Below are 25095 nucleotides of genomic sequence, written 5' to 3'. Positions count from 1 at the left end.
GTGCCGGTCGGCGCGGGGGCAGACACACGTGAGTAAGACCCTCGGTTGCTCGGACGCTTGAGCGGCGGCGGTGTCGCGGGCAGGTGACGTGCGGCAGCGCTCAACCGCCACCGGCCGCCTTTCTGAGGAGCGCCGACGGGGCGGCATTACGGGCAAACATCATCCGACAGCCTGCCCGTTTTTGTCCCGTCGACTTCTCAACTGCGGTGCGATGCGTCATAAGCCGTAATTTGATGTTTTTCTGTCTTGATTTTGTTTTCAAGAGCAGGTCGGGTGGAGGCGGGCGGCCATAAACCCCGCGCGTGAGGCACAGCATTTTTAAGATGCTGGGGCCCCAAACAACGACGGCAGGGGGAGTGTCGCGGGCGGCCGGTATGTTACAGCCTGGCTTGACCTTCTGTTTTGGGTGCTGGGAATGGAGGGCGGGGGCGGGGTGGGTGGGGGGGGGGGCGACGTGCCAGGCGCTGCCAGGCCTGGCACGCCGCCCTCACACCAGGGAGAGCGTCGCTCAATTTGGACCCATTGTCACTGGAAGGGACTCAGCAAGCTCCTCTTCTCGTCGCACTCTCACGTCTCTCGGGGTTGAAAGCCTCCGTCACCGCAGGCTTCGCACGCCGCGGCGTCACACTGGCTTCGCGGTAAACCCCCCGCTCGCCCCCGACAGCCAGAATGTGGGAGTTTCTTTTGGGGTTTAGGGGGAATGTTGATGATAGATGCGACTTTGCCAGAAGGATTAAAGACCATCAGAAGCTCCAGTAAAAACTTTCATTGTGTTTATAGCTGCAGACTTTTCCAATTTGCCGTCTGCAGCCGGTGTCGGTGGCGAGCGCCGGTGGGGAAGGTGGGCTGCCGGGCTAATTGCCTGCGCGGCTTTCGGGACTTTAGATAAAGCTCTTAGAGAGAGAGAGAGAGAGAGACTCAGAGATAGAAACAGCAGAATGAGGGCCGGTTAAGCCCCGGTCAAGCTCCGGCCACACGCCGTGCCCGTTCGAACGCAGAGTCAGACCGTGACCTCCATCCCGCGCACCGCGCCGGTGCGACGGAGGCCGGCGAGGTCACAAATGACGCTTGGGAATTTGAGTTGCTTCCAGGTGGTGAGGAGACGTACGCAACACGGTGAAGAACAGAGGGAACGCCGAGACAGCTTCCATCCGCGGCGTTTGGCGTTGTTTTTTCCCGGCTCGCTTCTTCTTCTCTTTGGGTTCGGTCTTGAGCGAAAAAAAACAAAAAACAAAAACAAAAAACAAACAAATGCGGCCGCTGCATGAAATCCCTGGAAGTCCTGTCTGCAGCCTGAGGATGAACAATCCGGCCCCGAACTAAAACGAGCCGAGCACTTATCTTTTGCGTTCCCCCGGTGCCTTGGCGGGCGGCGGGCGGCCCACCTTTTGGTTTTTTTCTTGGAGGGAGAGACAGATTGTGTTTGGCCGTGATCGGTGGAAGGATTTGATCCCTCGCCTCTGCGGCTTCATCCCGTTTCATGTCTCTCTCAGACTTACGAGAGAGCGCTGAATGACTCGGAGCCTTGTCCGCCTCCGCCACATACAGTCGTAACGAACATCTTAAACGTCCTCCGTCCGCAGCGCTGCTCTGTCTGCTTAGCATCAATTAACCGCCTTTGATCTGGACTCACGGAAAGTGACATTCCTCCCCAGCGCCGGGTTCACGGCGAGGACATTTTAAATGACGGCAAACCGACCGACCGACGTTCCGAGTGTTGCTGGTAAAACGCACTCGTGGAAACTCATCTGTCTTCTATTATCACGCGACGTTCCCGGGCTTGTAGCTGCACGTGAAGACGCCTAATGTCCTCTGCCGGGGCGAAGGCATTTATTTCCTACAAGGCATGGAGACGGCCGTGGTGAGGGGGTCCAGTCGGAGCTTATTTTCGCCGGAAAAAAATGTTTGCAGTCATGTTAGTGGAGTGTCCTGTTTGAGAGGGAGCTCACGGAGCGACCGAGAGGAACGTGCTGGGAAGGCACATGTCACGCCGGCTGTTACTCTGGCCTCCGTTCCCCGGTCTCCCCGTAAATTTGTGAGATTTCCGCATGAAAATTTGGAATCTGTTTCTGTCAGATGGTCGACGTGGTCACAAACATTCCGTTGTTTTCATTTTTCTAAATTGCGTTCACGCCAAATTCCACATTGCACAAACTAAATTGTTGACTATGGACAAAGGGTTCGTCTGAGTCGCTGACACTTGGCGTGAGGGGATTCCTTTTGAAGGCCTTTTTCAGTGCTTGTGCACAAACATTTGGGTCTCTGATGGGCCTGCTAACACACACACTAACACACACACTAACACACACACACACACACACACACACACACACACACACACACATGGGCGTGGGGAGCAGCAGCTCACTTGCATTTAATGCTACAGACACAGAAACAGCCCGTGGAGAAAAGGACTGAAACAGAGGGGTTTAGAGGCATGTCAGAATGGCTAGAATGCATAATCTGAGTGTAATTTCAAGCAAAAATCTTCAATGACATGTTTTGGGGACCTCAGAGACCTATATTACCTTGTTGAAAAGGAGCATAATATTTGACTTTTAAATATGGAATGGTACTCTAATGCAGCGGTGATTGGGCGAGTGTCACTCCAACTCCTGGATCTATAACCCAACCATGGGGCAAGTACCCCATGCAGTGGAATTGAGGCTGCAAGACAATTCCCTCAATCCAAATGAAACAGGACAACCTGGCACGTTGGCAGACCCACGGCTCGTGAGGCACAACTGTTGTCTGGTTAATGACAAGAGACAGAACAGTGCTTCTGAAAGCCGCTGCATATTCCCCTTTGACTCTGCTGCCTTTAAAAGCCTTTCTCTCGTTGCCCTTCCAGCAGAAGAGCTCACGGTTGCTGCCGCCAGAGTAATTCTGCATGTAAACGGCATCATTTTCAGTCAGTATTATTTCCCGCGTACCAGCGCACTATCCGGTACACGCCCTGACAATCAGCAAGTCCGAGGGTCTCACTGTGTCATGTTGAGTTGATGGTTCACTGACCTGTAAACCAGACCTCCTCATTAGGCTGGTTGAAGCCAACTTGTAGTTGTTTCTGACTATTCATCCCTTGGTAACACTTTGCCGTCGTATAATTACACATAATTACGTTTCAAAGTGGTTTCTATGACATCTACAGACCTTAAAATTTCCACGCGCATTGGCTCAGGGGTTACATTATTGAATTCATCCGTTGTCAACTGTGAATGTGACAGTGTCCCTGTTGTGGATCTCCAACTCCGCCCTGAAGTGCCACAAGAGGTTTTCAGTCAAAGAATATTATGGTTCCACAGCGTTACACCGTCACGACGCTCGTAGCCCAGACACACAGGCTGAGCAGCAGAGACCTCTCCCAGTTGTTCCTCTACAACCACCTTTGAAATCGCGCTCCCCTTTTGAAATTGTTGATTGAGAAAATAAATTCCATAAAAAAAACCACAAGCGTCAGCGGAGTCTAATCTTAAATGCTCCCAGACGCTCTGCGGCGCTGCAGATAAATCCTTCATTTTGACAAGGAGCCAAGCGCCGAAGCACACAAGCTGCGGTCGTCTGCTCGGTGCATTTGCACTGATGTAAATCACATGGGCATTGATACTCGCCTATGGTTCGCCGCTATGGCCGCCTGGAGTGCCTTTGAGCCAGGCAGTGGATCCTCAGCGTCAGTGTCAGCTCTGAGGGAAACACGGAAACAGTACTCACTCTTAGAATGAAAAAGATGGAAGTGAAATGATTAAAAAGAACGCAGACAATACTTTACCATACGCTGTGTTGGCATTACGGTCGTCCAGTAAATTTGCCAGTTTGCTTTGGCTACACAACATTCATGTTTATAGTGAGAACCGCTGTTCTGGAAGCCATCCCATCATGAAGGGGTCAGCAGGTTCAACTCCAGTCAAAACAGCCACAGGGGCTTCCAAAGTGTCCTCGGGTAAACTCTTTAGCAATATTATTTTTTAAGTTAATATGAAAAAGCGCAGCCGCTAAATGATCATTGAAAATATCATTTGTGTGTAAGTGAAATTATTCTGAATATCTTCCAGTTTCTGTTGACAAATGTCAGAATATCTTCTCGTGAACCCAAAACCTCATTAAAAGATTCCAACGGAGGTTCATCATGATTTAATTCGTACCATCTTATCATTCTTTTGGACTAGAAAACTGTGCGACTGTAATATGACTCCCCCTCCTTTCATATTGATAATATGACATAAACCAGGGCATGGAATAATCACCCAGCGCTGCTCCGCACTGGGTTCTGTGTACATTTCGCTGGCTCCACATGACTCTGCTAGTGTGGGCAGCTCTGATCGTCCAGGATGTGGTGAAATCCCCCAACTTGGCTGCGGATGAAGCCAAAACCTCAAGGGGGGTGGGGGGGGGGGGGGTGGGCGGGGGCTGGGGGGCGGGGGGCGCTTTCACATAGCAGCGGAGCCTTTTCCACTCAAAGACACAACGACCGCAGGATTCCTTCACAAGTCATTGCATCCATCCATACATCAGGCGCAGGGATCACGCCACGCCGCCCCCGTCCCCGCTCTGGCATCGATGAAATAGCCTTTATCGTTATTATCATCATAGTTAGTGGGCATTATTTCCAAGGATGCGGTAACCCCTCGCTGTTCGGGGCAGAGTCTGTCTGTCTCGAAAGAGGCGGCAGGGGCTGGAAAGAAAACCACCCAAGCCTCCAAACGGGGGTCGAACCCGGAAAAGGAGATGATACGGTGCGATGCAAAAAAAAAAAAAAAGGTCTACTCAAATGAAATTATGTTGTTTTTGTGTGGAATCCAGCGCCGAAGGCGCTCACGCCGCACGCTTCTGTATCGCCTCCTGTGATGTTTACAGGCCGTCTCAGGGACGTGGGGTTAGTGTCGGGGCTGCGATTCATTCTGGTTGGCATTCGGGTCAAAGTCAGACAGGAGACAAGAAACATGTCTTCCTCTTCCAGGAAGTCTGGCAGCGCAGCCTGTCATTACGGCGCTGCGGCTGTCAAAGCGCAGCGGCATGCGACGAGGAAAGGAAAACAAGCCCTGGTCCGTGTCCAAAACCTTACTTCCATCCATCCCTGGGTGTCAGTGCTCATCCCCTGCATGACCTGTGACCTGCCGGGACCACGGAGCCGGGACTCAGGGTCCTACCTCCGCCCGTAGGCCATTTTGTCGTGTTTTAATCCCGAAAATATCAGAGGTGCTGAACCGGGCAGGCACCACTGTAAACACACGCACGCACACACACACACACACACACACACACACACACACACACACACGCACACACACACACACACACACACACACACTATTTGTACTCAACACTTGACAATGACCCAGCCGCAATGTTGAAGTCGTTGGTTTGGTTTGATCGCCATAGCAAGAAATGTCTTTTCAGTTTACTTCCAAGGTATGAGCTTAATTCACCATGAGGTGTGCGGTTGTGTTCCATCCAGTCCAGCCGCCGGCTCTCATATTACGGCGCAAGGATGCATGATGCGGGCCACCAGCATGCAGATGAAATTTGGATTGATTCTTTTTTTTTTTTTTTTTTTTAAACACCAAACACCAAAAGCCAGAAAACATGTGGCTTCTGAGCCTCAGGCTGCCCCCCTCTGATCCCCCTAAACTACTTTCCAAGAATGTACATGAATCTTTTGGTGAACCCATTGCCAACATCTCGCTCTCCTCCTGTCCAGGATGATTGACAGCTCCCGACCCTGACACCCAGGATGCCCACAGTGCCGGCGGGCGGCGCCACCCCCCACCATGCTGTCCCTGTGGCCTGCGCCCTCAGCTGCTCCTGGCTGCTGTTTCTCTTCCACGCGGCGTTTGCCGAGAAGCCCGCTAAGCTGCCGCTGGTGGGCCGCAAGCCCTTCATCGCCGCGTGGAACGCCCCGCTGGACATGTGCACCATCAAATACAACGTCACGACCAACTTGGACCACCTCTTCCACATCCACGGGAGCCCGCGCGCCGCCCGGACGGGGCAGAACGTCACCATCTTCTACGCCAACAGGCTGGGGTACTACCCCTACTACACAGAGCAGGGAGCACAGGTGCACGGGGGCCTTCCCCAGAACTGCAGCCTGGACTTCCACCTCTTCAAGGCCTACCAGGACATCAACCACTTCATCCCCGCTGAGGACTTCAGGGGCCTGGCCGTCATCGACTGGGAGTACTGGCGGCCTCAGTGGAGCCGCAACTGGCACAGGAAGGACATTTACCGCCGCAAGTCACGGGAGCTGATCGCCCGAGCTTACGTCAACGTGACGTCGGCGCAAGTTGAGGAGCTGGCGCGTAAACGCTTTGAGAAAAGTGCGCGGGCGTTCATGCAGAGGACAATCCAGTTGGGGACGCGTCTCCGTCCCAACGGGCTCTGGGGTTTTTACCTCTACCCGGACTGCCACAACTACAACCTGCACGACTCAAACTACACAGGCTTCTGCCCCCTGCTGGAGAGGCTGAGGAACGACGAGCTGCAGTGGCTGTGGAACAGCAGCACGGCGCTCTTCCCCTCCGTGGCCATCAGGAAGAACCAGGCCAGCAACGTCAACAACCTGCACTTCTCCCAGCACAGGATACGAGAGTCGCTGAGGACGGCCTCCCTCACCTCCAGGGAGTACGACCTGCCCACCTATGTGTACCTGAGGCTGGGCTACAGGGATGAGGCTATGGCCTTTCTGACTACAGTAAGTCTGTTTAACTAACAAACGGGTTTCCCTGTTCAAAACCATAATTAATGTGAAAATTATTATTATTATTATTATCATTAAAACAATGAAAATAAACTGTATATTATATGATTATTATTAGAATCTCTATTATCAATATAATAGTATATGAATATACAATTGATTATTATTAATAATAATAATAATAATAATAATAATAATAATAATAATAATAATAATAATAATAATACAATTTGCAAGGGGCATCAAATTGATTGGACCATAACCCTCCATGCTGAGAATTTCACTTAAAAAATTCACCTCATCTTAACCATTTCTTCTGAAACCAATAACTTTTCAATGACTTTAAATGACTCTGATTTATAGAATGAACAGCAGTGCTATCTGGTGGAGGAACGCAGTGAAGCGCTTCAAGATATACATCAGCATCAATTTTGAATTATGTTATATCAACAATTGTACAAATGTTCATATTTGCCAAAACATATACAGTGTACACGGTTTATCTGATCTGAAGGGAAGTGTTGTTAAGAATCAATAATAATAATAATAATAATAATCTATTGTTTTCTTTATTGGTGGCAGTCCACTTCAGTTTTCAGAATCTTGTGATCCCCATCTTGTGGCCATTTAAGGATCTGTATTTTAAAGGCAATTATAGAGGCTCATATGACACTGTTTTATAACTGTTTTAATTCGGTTTAACCGAAAATTCATTGTGTCCCCTGAGAAGGATTCCTTGGCAAGACTTAGAATTGGAATGTTTTATTTCTTGTGAATTCTGTCAAAGTAAGTTGGACTTTTATACATGACTTTAATCCAACACTGATCCTGGAACCTGCTGTCGTGTGTCCCGTCCAGAAAGACTTGATCCACACCATCGGAGAGAGCGCCGCTCTGGGGGCAGCGGGTTTTGTGATCTGGGGAGACTTGAACCTCACCTCGTCAAGAGTACGTTCACACAACAGTCCACCACATCACCAGAGCCTACTTTAGTATGAACAGGGAGGAAATGATGGGAGTTGTATTCATTGCTTTGCTGTGTTACGTAAGCACGACCATATCAACTTGTGTGTGTAACAATGTGTCTACATCCATGTCATTACATATCAGCACACAGTGTTGGTTTCCGCAGACAGTACGCACCGTGCGCTATCCAAAGAGATAAACTCTGCGAAGGGGGAACAACACTCATTCCCTCGCCCGTCGCAGAGTTTACCTTATCTTGAATCTGTGACGCCGAACTGACCATATGTTCTCTGACTCCCCAAAATAAACTGTTGATCCCAGAGCGCTGCTGGCAAGCACATCTCTGATCCAGCCCTTGTGCAACCGGCCCTTGTACAAGATAATAGATTCACTTCCAGACCAAGAACTTTTTCCTCTTCATTGTTTATTAGAAAACAGGGCTTTCGGCGCAATGATTTTTCAAACACCTAGCAACGCTCAGAAGATATAGAGTGCACAACACCTCTGTCATGTACGTCTATGCCACCGTATACCCAACCGCAGGCCACGTACAGCAGGCCGAGCACCACAGACGCAGACAGATCAGCACGCCATCAGACATCCCATGTATGCAATCTCCAAGACGCCCGTTCCTGCACAATCAAGGCGGACGACGGGGGGCTGCCGTCCCCCCGTGCTGTGGTACTAACTGTTTTCCATCCCTCCCAGTACAACTGCACCAAGGTGAGGTCCTTCCTGAGCCAGCGGCTGGGCCAGTACATCACCAACGTCACCCGGGCCGCCGAGGTCTGCAGCGACTTCCTGTGCCGGGGCAACGGGCGCTGCGTGCGCCGGAACCCCCGGGCCCGCCACTACCTCCACCTGAGCGCCGACAGCTACCGCATCCTGCCGTCCGGGGGCGGAGAGTTTGCCGTCAGCGGCTGGCACTCGCAGCACGAGCTGCGGCTGCTGGCCGAGAGGTTCCGCTGCCACTGCTACGAGGGCCACGCCGGGGAGAGGTGCGACAGCATCAACGAGGTGGAGCCGGGGTGGGGGGAGCGTGGCGACACCGAAGAGGAGAGGTGGCGGTCGGAGTGGGAGGAGGAGCAGGGAGACCAGGGCGACGACCCGGGGAGCCGGGCGCCGGAGGGCGGGCGCCGCCTTTGCCTGCTGCCGGCGCTGCTCCTGGTTCACCATCTGTCGTCGGTAGGGACGGTCTGGTGACGTTCCAGTTCATTACAACAGAACACATCGTTATTCACATGTTGCTGGGATGAGTAAGACGTCTGCCGTAACGACGCGCGCATGTCTTCAGGGTGACTCTCCTCTTGGAAAAAGGGGCGACAGCACTTTACGCAGTATGAGGGTTTGGCGTGATTCACAAGAAACAAAGTCTGCTGGAGGTTGCCCCCGGTCAACCGGGGGATTTCTGTCCTCCACACTCTGAAAAGGGCCGCACGGCCGCGGTTAACTTCAGTCAACCTGATCACACCCCCGCAGACGGAGGGAGTCCAAAGACGGAGTGAATCCTCCGCTACACCCCGATGTTCGCTCGGTGGCACATTGTTTTTGTTTACAGTCTGGTCAAGTAGTAAAAAAAAAAAAAAGAAAGATGCAAGGCTGAATGCATCACGGGCAAGCAGGCAACACACAGCTGATGTGACGACCAAGACATGTACACACACACACACACACACACGCACACGCACGCGCGCACACACACACACACACACACACACACACACACACACACACACACACACACACACACACACACACACACACACACAGTAACACAGTCGGTGGGTGCAGCATGGAACAAGTGCAATAGAAAGCCAAAATCTCTTGTATTCCAGAGGCTTCCTGGAGCCGAACGCCTCCATGGGTTGTGAACGTCCTGATTTCTTTACAAACGTCTGACGAGACGGTTTTGATTGTGTCAAACTCTTTTTTTTCAAATGGGTTATGGACGTTTTTTTTTCCATGTCACGTCTGTTTTTTTTTTGTATGTATCGGTGCTTATTTTGACATATTAATGACTGTATATGTTTAGTTTATTTGAACGTGATTTCTTTCCGCTGCTGCTGCTTGACAACTCAAACATTTGATTTTAAAATTAGATTGGCTGCATGCGTCATAAAAGCTTGTTTTAAATGTTTATATTTTTAAACTCCAAAAATAGGATAGTTGCCCATCTGACTTTAAATTGGATGGTTGTGCAGTTTAATGTTTTTGTCTTTCGCTTGACAAGAGGTTTCATGGGGTGAATATAGAATTATGTCTGCCACTTATTTACCACCTTGTAAACACATCAGGCCAACGAACAGGGTTAAATGGGATTATTCTACCCAGACATATTAAAATAAACCATTATCTCTCACTGGAGCTTCAGCCACAGTACTGTAGGCGTGGACATTGCACATGGATCTAGATCCACACTGTAACACCAAATTCAAAATGGCCTGCACTTCAAAGGAGCTTAATAAGCTTCCCACTTCTCCAATGTGCCACACTTGACGTTTTGGAACATTACAGGAACATTTGTGTCATTCTTGTCTCGGATATGAACAATGTGGGTTTTTTTGGTTTTTTTGGTTTTGTTTTTCGGATGGCCTCGGTAGCACAGCGGTACTTCTACATTTACAGCTGCTTCGTAAAGTGGATCTTTGGTATTACTTCTTAAAGGGAACACCCAAGCTTCTACTTCTTGATTCATGAACACGTTACAGTGTTTTTAAATGAAAGTAACTTTTGATGCAGATCCAATGTCACTAGATGCTGATGGACTGTAAAACTTTATATATATATATATATATATATATATATATATATATATATATTTATTAAGAAAAAGCTTCTATGGGTTCACCAAACAGGGAAAACTCCCAAAAATGATCCTGAATCAAAAGCTTTCGTATTAGACAATCCTGGGTACGACACTTTTAAGGTCTAAGACCATTATTTTGGGTTAGAACATAACTGAACCGTAATAAATTTCTCAGCATCGGTGCTTCTTCTGTGCCAAACAGGGACGTCTGCCAAAAAAGGTTTGGGAACCTGCGCAAAAGCCAAAGATAAAGGTTGGCCACGAGGGTGTGGCAAAGAAAGGCCCGCTTAATTTAGTCTCAGATGCACATAATCACCACAGCATGTCCTGGAGCGGAGGAGCTTTGACCCTTTTTGTCCATCAAACTGGAAATGCAGCGTCGGTCCTTCCTGGTTCCCTGTTGGATCCGGGCTGCACAGCGAGCCTCAGATTCATCTCATGAGGGTCTGGACGGAGCGAAAGAAGCCAGCGTCAGTTCAGCCAAAACTCAGCTGAGCGCAACCGTTTTCAGTCACTTTATACAGCTTTCGCAGCCACAGTTGCAATGGTGCAGCAGTGGAGTGCACTTATATTTTTTCATATCAAGATTGTAAACCAAATATGAGACACAAGGACCAAGCAACGTGTGGAAATGTTGCCTGAATGTGGATGCACTGCAAATAAAAACACTTTTTTTTTTTTGTTCACGCAACTGAGTTGTGTCATTATTCCATTAAGCTGTGTATCAACAGTGTGTGCTATGCGAATTTTGTTGCTCTTCACCAATATGCTTGGGAATTTCCTCAAATTCTGTTTTTTTTTAAGATGTTGACCAGTACTTTTATACCCCATCCATGTCAATCCAGGCAATAGGGACAAATTAAGTATCACAATGACAACAGTAAGATTTACACATTATTGATATGTAGTGCAACATCTTACTTATAAATCCAAAATCCCATCTTAAAGAATCACATTCGACACATTTACTCATAGAATAATACAGCATGTAAAGTATGCATCTAAATATATTCAAAAATATATATGTCGGACCTCATATTGTGACATTTGTAATTTCTCCTTACCATCAACACTGTTTTGTGTCACAATATCAAGAAACCTTCACTTCCTGATGATACGACGATGACCATGTTTATTTGTGGAGAAGGGAGCGGTGAGAGAACAAGCACTGTCACAGTGACACATCTGACATCTGCTTATCTGAAAATTTGAGATAGCGGATAAAAACATTGATTGGTTGTCAGCTTGATCTTATCCTTATTTATCATCTATTTCCTCCAAAAATATGATATTTAAGTATTCCGTCAAATATTGATTGATTTAGAAAACGCAAATACCAATCGATATTAAGTCATTACCTTTTCCTTGATCGCCATCTTGACACAAAGATGCTTTTGGCTCGATGTGTTGGAATGATGAGATAAAAAGAGACTTCCTGCGCCGGAACCCCCGGGCCTGGCACTACCTCCACCTGAGCGCAGACAGCGCTCAGGTGGAGGTAGGTGTAAAGAGTGTAAATGTATTGAAGATAGGTGTAAAGAGTGTAAATGTATTGAAGGAAGGTGTTAACGTCAGTTATTATCACCTCAGTTATATTATATTTTAGTTATATTTTACTGCAAGCTGGTTGCTCGCCATCAATAGAACTGTCTGAGATCAGTTTGGGGTTGACATGCGAGTCCTTCTGGCTAAATGCAGAACCACTGGAATCGCAATTAAATCTTCAATTTCAGGAAGTCTGTGAGGTGTGAAAACACGATAAGATGTTTAGTTAATACGATGTTTCCTTTGACGCATGATGAGGCAAAATGCCCCCGAATTATGAAACGGTGACAGTTCTCGGCTCACTTAGCCTCACCCAGTCACTGCTCACTTCAGCAGCTTCAGGTAGGTGCAGTATCTACTAAGACATGCAGCATTTCACCAACCATTATGACCGATTACATTTTTCGATTTATTTCGAAGATTAAACTGGATAAATGTGCATGGAATAAGAGTAGAACGCTTGGTGTCTTGAGGCTCACTATCATCGAGACATTGTCATTGTTACTGGATATTTAGTATGTCGCGTGTTAGATTTAGTGTTGTGTTAGAACAGACTCCAAACTATGTATGTAACTCAACAGTTTAATATTAGCATGGATGCTGTTGCGCTTTAATTAGTAACCTTCTATGATTAAATCTAGTCACCCCACATGAAAACCCTCTATATGTTATACAAAGATCGATGCAAGAACAACCCAACTTAATAGCAAATTTAATATGAAACTATCCTTTAAAAATTCCTTTGAAACGTAGTACACTGTGTTAACCACCAGATGGCACCACAGAGGACACCGCCTCCCGAGCTCATGTCAGGGAACGTCAGCGTACATCGTCTTTTTGTTTTTTATTCCTGCAGCCCGTAGAAAACTACAAATGAACGCCACCTTCAAAAGAAGGAGGCTCGTAGCAATGAAGGCTGTGATTGGCCGGCTGAGAAGTGACATCAGAGAACCGCTAAACAAAGAAACAAGGCTACGATTGGCTCAAAATATATTTTGGGATTACTTCTCGACATGAAAAGAGGCGAGATGTGTAAATGAGTGAACCCCTCGTCACGCCTATGAAAGATATGAGAACAAAGCGATAAATCAGTTCGGGTTTCGCGAAACCAGCTCCGGGTTTTGTTGCAGTGTCTGTACTTATCTGAAACACAATATAAACTTGCACGCATCAGCTTCCGCTTTGTTCTGGTGATTTTTTTTCCACGTTTTGAAGGTCGCAGGAAGATAAGAACATCTCGCCGAGACCGATGTTGTTTTTCAAAGCTCGAGCTGAGCTTTTTTAATGGCTCCCCGACACCGGCCTTGGCTGTTAATCTCCTCAACGACATTGGCTGTTAATCTCCTCAACGACAATGATTCACAGATTTTGGCCTAAATCTTTTTCGACCATAATAACCTACAGGTCTTGACCTGAATCTTTTTGACTACGACAAAATCACACCTTTCGGCCCGAATCTTCCAAGTCACAACAATACTTTAATTGTATTTCATGAGAAGAGGTCTGTTTATACTTCACGTTTAATGTGTTTGCCAACACTCAAGAAAAGATGCTGTAGCCCAAAAATAGATTTTCTTGGCATCCCATAACCAAATGTTTTATGGCAACCTTTTTCCAAATGGAAAGATTTCTTATTTTCTATTTAGAATTTGGTAAAATATACTGAAAATAACGTGCTCTCTTTTTTAAGAATATATGATTATAAATTTTAAATGGGATGGTAGCTCAGGAGGTAGAGCTGGTCGTCTAGTAATCCAAAGGTCGCTGGTTCGATCCCAGGCTCCTCCTGCTAGCATGCTGTAGTGTCCTTGAGCAAGACACTTAACCCCTAATTGCTCCTGATGGCTGCGTCCGTCGGTGTTTGAACAATTGTAAGTCGCTTTGGATAAAAGCGTCTGCTAAATGACTAAATGTCACTGTATGGATCAAGAAGCACTAAGCTGTGGGAAGATGTCATGCTGTGTAGTCATGTATTGGATGATCTATGATTTTAGACTGTCTATAGGAAACTGATTTGTTTATTTGACAAGCTGAAAACCAAACTTGCCTTTGGCTGTTGATAGTGTGGTGGCAGAGGAAAACCCAGAGAAACGTATCCAGGAAAAACTTGATTGAACTCATCTCCAGCCCCGTCTCTTAAACTTTCGCCTCCCCAGAGCAGCCAGAATGACGCGCAGCCAACGCTCCCCGACCCTTGTGTCCGCTCTGCTGCTCTGCATCCTTGGGTCCACGGCTCCGGGCCCGGCCCTACCGCCCACAGAACCTCCGCTGATGGACAACTACCCCTTCATGGTGATATGGAACGCCCCAACGGAGAGGTGCACAAAACTGGGAATCCCACTGGACACTTCAGCCTTCCAGGCGGTGACCACAACCGCCGCAGAACCCGGTCAGTTCCTCACCATCTTCTATGAGAACCGACTGGGCCTCTTCCCCAAAGTGGACACAGGCAGGCGCTGGTGTGGCGGACTCCCCCAGAAAGGCAATTTGAAAAGACACCTGGAGAAAGCCCAGGCGGACATCAGCAACTCGATCTCTCGGGGTCCCTCCCCGGGCCTGGCTGTTATAGACTGGGAGTCCTGGCGTCCCCTGTGGGAGGAAAACTGGGGATCGAAACGCATTTACCAAAAGTTATCCGTCGCCAACCTGAGAGAGAAGGTGCCCTTCCTGAGCTCAAAGCAAATAACCAGAGTAGCGAGAGAACAGTTTCAGAACGCCGCTCGAAGATACATGGAGAAGACCGTCGACCTGGGCGTAAAAAAGCGGCCCAACTACCACTGGGGCTTCTACCTGTATCCAGACTGCCACAACTACAACTGGGAAGCACCCGGCTACACCGGGGAATGCTCTGAAAAGACCCGCAGGCGGAACGACAAACTTCTGTGGCTGTGGCAGTCCAGCACCGCCCTGTACCCGTCCATCTACCTGCACATCTCCATGAGGAACAGCCCCAGCGCTGCAGTCTACGTCCAGAATCGGGTCCAAGAGGCGCTGAGGGTAGCGGCTCTGCCCAAGAGACCTTACACAGTGCCCATCTATGTGTACTCAAGGCCTCTGTATCGAGACCAGAACCAGGAGTTTCTCACCCAAGTGAGGACTGATGTTTTAATTTTGACAAATTTTATTTGTATGCAAGAGAAAGTAATTATTGTGGGTGTAAGATCTCTGTCTTCATGATCATTCATTCTGTCTGTTAATATGTCTTCTTATTTCCAGGAGGACCTGGTCAGCAGTCTTGGGGAGAGTGTGGCCCTGGGGGCCTCAGGAGCTGTTTTTTGGGGAGCCAGTGCAGACTACACTGAGCAGGTGGGGGTTTGGATTACATAGCAGCAATGCAAAATACTGACATTAATATGAGAAAAGATAAACAATACACATCTGCCTTCTTGTTCATAGCTTCTGGTTTCATTTTCTTTTACAGAGGCTAATCAATCAGAATCAGTATTTCTGATTCTGATTCTGATTGAAGAGCCTGTGAAAAAGAAAATAACGCTCATAATAATGCAAATAATAATGCAAATAATAATAATAATAATAATAATAATAATAATAGTAATAATAAATATAGCTGCAGGCAGCAATACACAGGTTATTTGTTTTAGGTTAGGGTTACAGTTCTTTGGTCTCTGTGGAATGCAGCAGAAGTTCCAAAACTTACAAACATGGTGGACTTACGTCTGGACCAATCAACATGGAATTACGTCTGCATGTTTCTGTTCGGCCGTTTAGTTGAAATATTCATGAAGAACGGTGTTTTAAGAATTAAGATGCAACAATTGTTCGTGCAATCTAGCAAGAGTTTCAAGTTTTTGTTTTTTTACGTCCACTTGGATACGTGTGGTGGGTTTGTATGACATTGGTTCGTAATGTTTCAAAGTGACTGTGTTCTCAATATAACACCTTTTTTTTGTTGATTTTCAGAGGATTAGTAAAGTTGTATCAATATTTCTTGATACGAATCTAGATTTGCGTGAATCAAACTTGCACAACAGAAGGTATGAAACATTCCCATTTCAACCGGACGTCAATCATTGATCATAACTTCTGATGTGTCATAATTGGTGTCACATTAGAAAGGTGAGTTCTAAATAACAGTTGTAAATAACTGAGCTCGCAGTTCTAACATTCAATTGGAATGAGGATAATGGAATTATTATTGAAGAATTTGTCAATACTTTTAGAAAACTGTTTATACATGGCGCTTCTATAAAACAACCATAATTTTTACTTTAAACCAAACTATGTCATTGTCATAACAAACCTTGTTGTATGTAAGTACATGTGCAGCCTCAGTGACGGTAGGTGACGTTGTGTCTCGTGTGCATCAATTATGACGTATTTACATAGGTTTACTTATTTACGGAGGTTTACAATAGTAGTCGAACTTTCGTAATTTTTTTTTGGTGGTGACTTCTTTCATGAATGACATTTGAATGATGTTTTCAATAAGTTTCGTTTCCATGAAATACGAAAAAAACATTGTGGTATTTCTGTGAGTAATTACCATTGCACAGCTTCTATTTTTCCAACGGCTCTCTGGATCTTGAACGCATCACTTACTTGCACATTCGAGTGGACTCGACTCAGCGTGGTCACGTTGTTTTTGTGGACTACTGTTTCTCATATTTTTCATTAATCCGGCAAAGTAATGGGGACCACGGAGATAAAATATCAATAGAACAGATCCACAGACATCTACCAGGTAAGAAGGTACATAAATATACACGTAGACGCATAGTTTGTAACGTCAAACAGAGTCTACACTGCACACTGGACACGGTCCAAATGGACATTCTGACCAGTAACCTGTACATTTATAGTAAATAGTATGATGATGTCATAAAGCGTTTTACTGTAAATCTCATCTGGTTCATTTTGTTTATGAACCAGGTGAGATGATATTTTGTTAGTGCCGTGTCACCAGCTGAATACTTGGGGTCAAATTTGGTCGGGTTTTCACACATTTCTGCTCTGAATTTGGATTGATTAGGATGAACCTTAAACCACGAGATGCTTGTGACATACCGGTACAAACGACACCTCAACCGTGTTCGTAGCTTATGTCATTTCTGTGTTTCAGATACTTTTAGCCGGGTTGGACATATAAGCTGTTCAATTTATTTGACCGAGTCTATGATTTGGGTCAAATTTGGGTTGTTTTTCACAAATTTCTCCCCCCTTTTGTTGATCGATTTGGGTGAAACCTAAACCACGAGATGTTTGTGATATACCGATTCAAACGACACATAAACCGTGTTAGTAGCTTCTGTCGTTCCTCTGTTTCAAAAAGTTTTAGCTTTAAATATTCACAGAATTCTTCCCAAGCAATAACATTGCAGGCTGGACCCCTATAAATAATAATACTAATAATACTACTACTACTACTACTAATAATATTAATAATCCACTGTGGCGACCCCTAACGGAAGCAGCGGAATGAATAATAATAAAAAAATATAATAATAATAATAATAATAATAATAATAATAATAATAATAATAATAATAGATCCCAGAGTCTAGCAGATGGTGGTTGTACTGGACAGTAGCTAGATTTCACTATGGAAAAATGTGAACAATTGCATTGTCCTTTATGTTCATTTTGTGCCACTGGAATAGCGTAATAATACTGATCCACAAAGCCATAAATATTGGAACATAAACATTTGTGAAGAGCCACAGAACATGGATGGAAACATTGAAGAATCTCATGACTTTACAAAATGATTGCAATTACGTCAATTATTTGCTAACAGGCAATTATGTAATAATTGTGACAGCTCTTATAATAATAATAATAATAATAACAATAATACTTGTTCCTGTTATGATTATCCTTAATTACTGTCTCTCTCTCTCTCTCTCTCTCAGGGTTCCTGTGAAGCCCTGTCTGGACACCTGGTCGCCGTCCTGAGCCCTTACCTCGTGAACGTGACAGCGGCCGCCAGGGTCTGCAGCGACCTGCTCTGCCAGGGAAACGGCCGCTGCGTCAGGAAGAGCTACAACTCCAGCGACTACCTCCACCTGAACCCCAACAGCTTCACCATCCTCAGGGCCGACGAGAAGTACATGGCGGTGGGACTCCCCTCTCTAGCCGACCTCGCCACCCTGGCAGAGAAGTTCACCTGCCAGTGCTACGCCGGGAGGAAATGCTCCCCTGACATCAAGCGTCCAGGGCGGATCCTGCGGATAAGGGTTTAGCCAAATTATAAGACACACACACGCGCACGCACGCTCACGCACGCTCATGCAGGCTCATGCACGCACGCACGCACACACACACACACACACACCCACACACACACACACACACACACACACACACACACACACAAACGTACGCTGCTGCAGCTACTATGGGGGAAGAATTTCTGGTGAACGTCTGAAAAATACCCCAAAATATGCGTAAAGGAGCGGCTTCAGAAACAGATTGTGAGCGTTTGAAGAAAAGTAAGAAACCAAAAAAAATGACAACGTCTCTGACGGTTTGAAAGGGAATTTCAGTTGAACTTGCAGAGAACGGATGCGTCTCGTCGTCTGAGGGACGCCCACTGTGGTGAAGTTATATTATTCAGCTTTTGGGATATTTTATCATTCGTGGAATTAATAAGGGGCCACATTGGACGGGCTTTGATTTGAATTTCATCCACTGTGTTTTTTTTCTGTTGTAGAAAACTGCCGAGACATTTGAGATCAATAAATAGCACTGCACCTGGCTGGCTGCTGTGAGTCAAAGTGCACACGTGTTTATCTGGATATTATGAGTTTGTTCGAATGAATGTGGTCGGTCACTCAGTTCCCAGAACTCGACAGTCACGCACACACATATACGTATGCAACAACATTGGTTTTTTTATGAATTAAAAAGATTGAAATTTTTTTTTTATTTTTACATGATGAGCTGACATAAGAACACAGAAGCTTCCTCCGTGTAAGTATTCACAATCCCCTGAAAACTGTTATTGCTTTGAACTGTCATATGAAGAGACATCATCGTCATCATCATCATCATCATCATCATCAGCATCATCATCATCAGCATCATAAGGCTCACATGTAATTTATACAAAACCAAAGTGATGGAGGTTGAACGTCATTTTCTTTCGTGGTGCTGAGCAGGCATTCACACCTTTCCGTCCCTGATATGACTTTACTTATGGATCATGCAGCGTGTTCGTACGTTGTGACCTTGCGCAGCGCGTTGCAATCAATCTATTTTCAGGCAACCTCAGAGCAGGTAAAGCCTCCTGCCCTCCTGCGCCGCCCTGGGCACCCCCATCATCTTAGATGTCTCTGTGATGGGGAACCACTGATTCCAAGGGCGCACGGCAAGGGTTGGAACGAGAATCCTCTAGTGCACATGACGCCCCTCTCACCTCCAGGGCGTCAGAGCCAAAGAGCCAAAGAGCCAAAGAGCGATCTGAGCGACACCCAGCCGTGATCAGGAGTGGAAACCACCACGTTTTCTCCACCAGCTGAGTCACATTTGCAATCAAAACCAAGTGGAGTTCCCACAGCGCGCAGTACATTTCCAACAGGAGGTGACGTCAAAAGAGAAAGAGTCATTCAATTCCTTGCGTGTTTGGAGACATGACGGAACGGATATGAGCCTTGGTGTCCGCATATTGTCTCCGCAGACATCCCCCCCCAGGAGCTAAAAAAAAAAAAAAAAAAAAAAAAAAAAAAAAAAGAATCTCATTTAAGTTTGTCTCGACGTCAGTAAATCCCAAGGTAAGAGAGGAACTGCTCAGGGCAGAACACCTTTCAGACAAGTTTCTACAAGTGATGGTAGTGTAACTTAAGACAAGCTGGGAGCGACTGCTTACATACTCCAGACAGGCTTGTTTTGTCACAGCTTGGCTAATGTGTGTTGAAAATAGTGCATAAACATTACGGGAGGGGACCGGACGGACCAAGCACCTGGCTCGCAGCGATGGGACTTCTATTTCTGACGCTGGCCGATGGAGATCAAATTCATTTCCATGTAAGTGGCTGTTATCTAAATAGCTTTAAGTACTTTTCAAGTACTTGCCGTAATTTATTATCTATGAGCACTAGTCTGTAATAAAAGGTTTATGACACTTTTTCATATTTGAAAGAGTCGTCAACGCTAAACGCTGATTTATTGGGGCCAAGGTCGGCAGCTATAACGTCATTATTTTAAGCATATTCTAGTTTAGTTTGTTTCTGACTCCAACAACATGCTTTAGGTATGCTTATATTTCACTTTTGATTTTATTGCACTGCCTAAGCCATGTACCTTGGCAAGGATCATGAAAACAAAGGGTTATGATTATTTATATATATATATATATATATATATATATATATATATATATATATATATAAACCTGATTATATTGAAATAATACATTCAATTATTGAAAATGTAGTATATAAAAAGAAAAAAACATTTTCATTGATTTAGCAAATTAAAATGCAGCAAACCATGCATACAGTTGCAGGCATATAGACTAGTTGGGCGGCTTAATGTTTTCCTAATGAATTCCTAATGTAGTCAACGATGGAAAGTCATTTGAGCCAATATTAAATAAATACATTTATAAATGTGCCTATGAAATCCTGAAATTAATAAATGGGCAATAAATATATAAATTAAATTAGCAAATCTAGTTCAATAAATACAATTTTTGTTTTAAAAGGGACGTTTTTCAAAAGACTTTTTATTTGTTTAAGGGGACTTTTATTTCATAATTCCACATTCATTTATTTCATGGAACTCTAATTTCATAATATAGGGAAAATATGTCCGAGTCTGTTTAAACTTAAACTATGTGGGCGTGGGAGCATCCATTACAACATCCAAAGCCATTGACTATGGAGCACCATTTGAGTCAATATTAAATAAATATGTTTATGGAATAAATCCTGAAATAAATAAATTAGGCAATAAATAAGTGTGTGTGTGTGTGTGTGTGTGTGTGTGTGTGTGTGTATGTGTTGCCTAATTTATTTATTTTATATACTTATTAATTTAAAATTGACTCAAATGTTCTATAGCCAATGACTTTGGATGTTGTAATGGTTTGAATGAAGTTTAAACAGACTTCATATTTTCCCTATTTTTGTAACTAGGTGTCCGTTTGGAGTGTCTAGTTGTCTTAAGGTTAACCCCTGTTTAAGTTATTTTGACCTCATTCTTAGTTGTATCCCGCTTTAGCTATTTACGAAATGTTTCCCACTGCACCCTCGTTTGCAAGCCGTGTGAAGTTGTTTATATTTTTTGTAAATAAACCCGATTTCGCCGAAATTGCCGACTGCTGTGTCTGGCGGCTCGGTGCCTCACAGATGTAGTGCAGAAATTGCAAAAAGTATTTATAAATAAAAGATGATATTACCAATCCAAAACATGTTCAAAAATACAATAAGACACGTACGACTATAATGTGAGTTTCCTGCTGTTAAAAAAGAGCAAGGTTGGGCTTCAACAGCAATAAATGATGGGGACCAACATCTTAACACCGCCTGGGTTGAAAAACAGTCAACCTAGCCCTGCTTGTCGGGGTGTGCACAGGGCTGTGAAGGCATCCACACCAGAGACCTTGCGAGACGTCCGCCTCTCAGGGTTATCTTCATGCTGCTTCCAGCCCTGTTTACCCATCAGCCCCTGGAGCAGACATTCCACATTAACCCGTTTGCGCAACAACAGAGAATGAATAAACGACCGCTCATGCCAAGCCTTATCTTCAAGGCTATTGAACGCACCCACATAAATCTCCGGATTTTTGCGCCATGTTGGCGCCACGGTGTCATAATAAGTCTGATGTTTACATTTGAAATCAAATAACGACAAGCACTGTGGTGCCAAGGATAATTTATTCAGTCTCTTCCAAACGTAATTAAACGAACAACAGCCAGATATGATCTTTCTTTGTGTCCCTCTGACAACAGACCCCTTTCTACACGGGCCCAGTCCGGAGGCTGAGCCGCGCCCTGCCCCTCCTCCACCTCCTCATCGCCGTGTCTCTGCCGGGTCCCGGCTGGACCGCACCCAGGACCGCGCCGCCGCTGGACCCAGGCCACCCCTTCCTGTTCATGTGGAACGCTCCCACGGAGCTGTGCGACGTCAGGTTCGGGATGCCCCTCGACCTGTCGCACTTCCAGTTCGTCAGCAGCACCCTGAAGTCAGCCACCAACCAGAGCATCTCCATCTTCTACACCGACCGCTTCGGCATCTTCCCCTACGTGGACGAGGACACGGGCGAAATGTACGACGAGGGGCTGCCGCAGTTTGTCGACCTGGAGGAGCACCACCAGCAGGCGGAGGACGACATCCTGTACTACATCCCCGCGCACAACCCCGGCCTCGCCGTGCTGGACTTCGAGGAGTGGCGGCCGCAGTGGATCCGCAACTGGGGCAGCAAGGACATTTACCGGCAGATCTCCGTGGAGACGGTGAGGGAGAGGAACGCGACGCTGAGCGACGACCAGGCGGAGGAGCGGGCCAAGGCGGTGTTCGAACGAGCCGCCAGGAGATACTTCCTGCGCTCCCTTCGCGTCGGGAAGCGCCTCCGGCCCGAGCGGCTGTGGGGGTACTACCTGTATCCCGACTGCTACAACTACGACTACAACCAGGACATGGCCGGCTACACCGGGGCGTGTCCGGACATCGAGAAGGAGAGAAACGACAAGCTGCTGTGGCTGTGGAAGGAGTCCACCGCCCTTTTCCCTTCCATCTACCTGGAGCTGGCGCTCAGGGGGTCCCACCAGGCCCGGCTGTACGCTCGCCACCGCATCCAGGAGGCCGTGAGGGTGTCCAGGCTCCCCGACAGCGCCTACTCCACCCCCATCTACGCCTACATCCGTCCCGTCTTCAAAGACAGCGTGGACGACTACATGTCAGAGGTCGGTGGCGTGAAACGACCCTCCGAGTAACTTCTGCTTTGTTTGTTTGACGATTAAATTGAGATATTTTTGCATTTACGTTCAACAGATGATTTTTTTTTTTTTAATTGAACCATTCTCAAGTAAATTTATTATAATAAATTATTATTTAAGTATTTGTGGAACCAACTGCAGGTTACGGTCATAACCAGCCAAGCCTTTGATAAGAACATGTCATATCAGCAGCCACACTGGTAATAAAATAATATGTTCGTAGTCATATTATTATAAGAGCCACAGCATTGATGTCAGTATTCTGTGTTGTTACGTGATTATTTCAACACATTTTGAGAAGTAACATGATTTCCCAATTGGAGAGTTTCCTTGGTCTTGATCCTTAATTTCTGAAAGACAAAAACTGTTCATTTCCAAATGTTCTATGAAATTCTTTCCATCTGCGGCCTCCCCGTCACTTTTAAATTGGCTCATTCTAACGATGCGTTTAATCCGCTTCGTGAATATGGAAAGTCGTCGCCCGCCTCGACAGGCTTGTGCATGACATGGGCGCCCGCACGGAAAGTAAGCGCCGCGGGTTGCATTTCATGGTGCTTCCGCTCCCTCCCAGTACGACCTGGTGAACACCATCGGGGAAGCAGCCGCCCTGGGCGCCGCCGGCGTCATTTCCTGGGGAGACATGAACGTCACTGACACAGAGGTAAACAAATACCTGACTCCAACGTGCACGCACGCAAATAGAAGGGACAGATCTACGCACAGATCACATCGACACACGGAAGTCAAGGGGCACACACACACACACACACACACACACACACACACACCAGACTGCATAACATCAACAAGCTGCTGTAGTGCATGAAAACAGGACCACACGATCTCATCATTCATTCTACAAATCAGTGGTGGAAAGTAACAAAGCAGAAGCACTAAATGACTGTATTTTAGTACATTTTCCTGTACTTACTAAGTATCTGTGCTCACTTAAGTACAATAATGTACTTTGTCGCAATTATCAACTGAAGAAAGGGTTTAGTACTGGACTTCATAATAATCCCATGATGCACCTGGGCCTGCAGGACTCCTGCCTGGACGCCTGGCTCCACCTGCGGCGCACCATGAACCCGTACATCCTCAACGTGTCCGTGGCGGCGCGGGCGTGCAGCACGGCGCTGTGCGGGGCCCGGGGCCGCTGCGTCCGGAAGCGCTGGGACAGCGACCACTACCTCCACCTGGACCCCGCCCGCTACCGCATCCTCCGCCACAGCAGCGGGGAGCTGGCCGTGCGCGGCGGGATGACCCAGGAGGACGTCGACTGGTTCGACCAGCGGTTCGACTGCCTGTGCTACACGGAGGAGCCGTGTCGGCAGGTTCTCACGCTCAACACCGTCCTCGACTTTGTGCGCACGCCGGCGGCGAGCGGCGGGGCGGGGCCGCGCCCGGTGCTCGACAGCCTTCAGCTGACGGTGTCGGCTTCTCTGCTGTGTTTTGTGATGACGTTTACGTGGCGTATGTGACGTGCCGACCGAGCGGCTGTGGTAACCGGTACATTTGAGTCGCTGACTGCTGGGTCGTCAGGCCAAAGGCCCCACAGGAAGGAGCCTGGGGCAGACATGTTGGGATAAAATGGCGTTGGACGTGGAGGCTGTTTAGTCATTAAATGCAATTTATTCATTTCTGTAAATAGAATCAAAAAAGCTTAGTATTCAAGTTCTGCAGTGTTTCCACTTTTTTAACTTTCAATGGCGAGTGTGTACTACAGAAAAGTATTAGAAAAAAATACACATTGTATATTGAAGACAAAAATAAAGACATCTTTAAAATTTTGAGTACATTTTTTTTTTTACTATGACATTGAAAACAAAAATTATGTGAAACAAGTAGATTAAAAAAAAAAAAAAAAAAAAAAGATAGAATCCAACATTCCAAAAACAGGTTGTGGTAACAAGTACTAACTTGGGAAGAACCACTGGCAGCCATGTCGGCTGCTTGACAAGTCAATTTATTGACGAGACTTCGGGTTAAAGTTAGGTGAAACTGAACACCGTTTACAAATTCAGTTAAATAAATACAGATAATAAAAACAAATGCATTTAACTTTTGTATTGAAGCATACAGTCACAAATGAAACGATGCATCACAATGTGCTTCACATTATAAAACAACATAACACAATGATATGCAAAGTGGATAAAAGGTAGCTTGAAGCGCTTCAAAAT

General features: G+C 46.2%; 1 protein-coding gene across 1 annotated transcript; it reads left to right on the top strand.

Moving 5' to 3' along the window:
* Positions 1–326: 326 nt before the first annotated feature.
* Positions 327–24620, top strand: LOC307232050 (uncharacterized protein). The gene is made up of 12 exons (XM_080002931.1): positions 327–372; positions 5699–6691; positions 7556–7645; positions 8372–8848; positions 11890–11967; positions 12322–12356; positions 14171–15104; positions 15231–15320; positions 17885–18208; positions 21926–22879; positions 23484–23573; positions 23956–24620. The coding sequence occupies exons 2-12, from the start codon at positions 5732–5734 to the stop codon at positions 24391–24393; spliced, it is 4470 nt and encodes a 1489-aa protein (XP_079859057.1). The 5' UTR covers positions 327–372; positions 5699–5731; the 3' UTR covers positions 24394–24620.
* Positions 24621–25095: the final 475 nt, after the last annotated feature.

The sequence above is a fragment of the Zeus faber genome (assembly GCF_960531495.2).
Source record: "Zeus faber genome assembly, chromosome: 6".
Taxonomy (NCBI): domain Eukaryota; kingdom Metazoa; phylum Chordata; class Actinopteri; order Zeiformes; family Zeidae; genus Zeus; species Zeus faber.
This window is presented reverse-complemented; position numbering and strand designations above follow the sequence as displayed.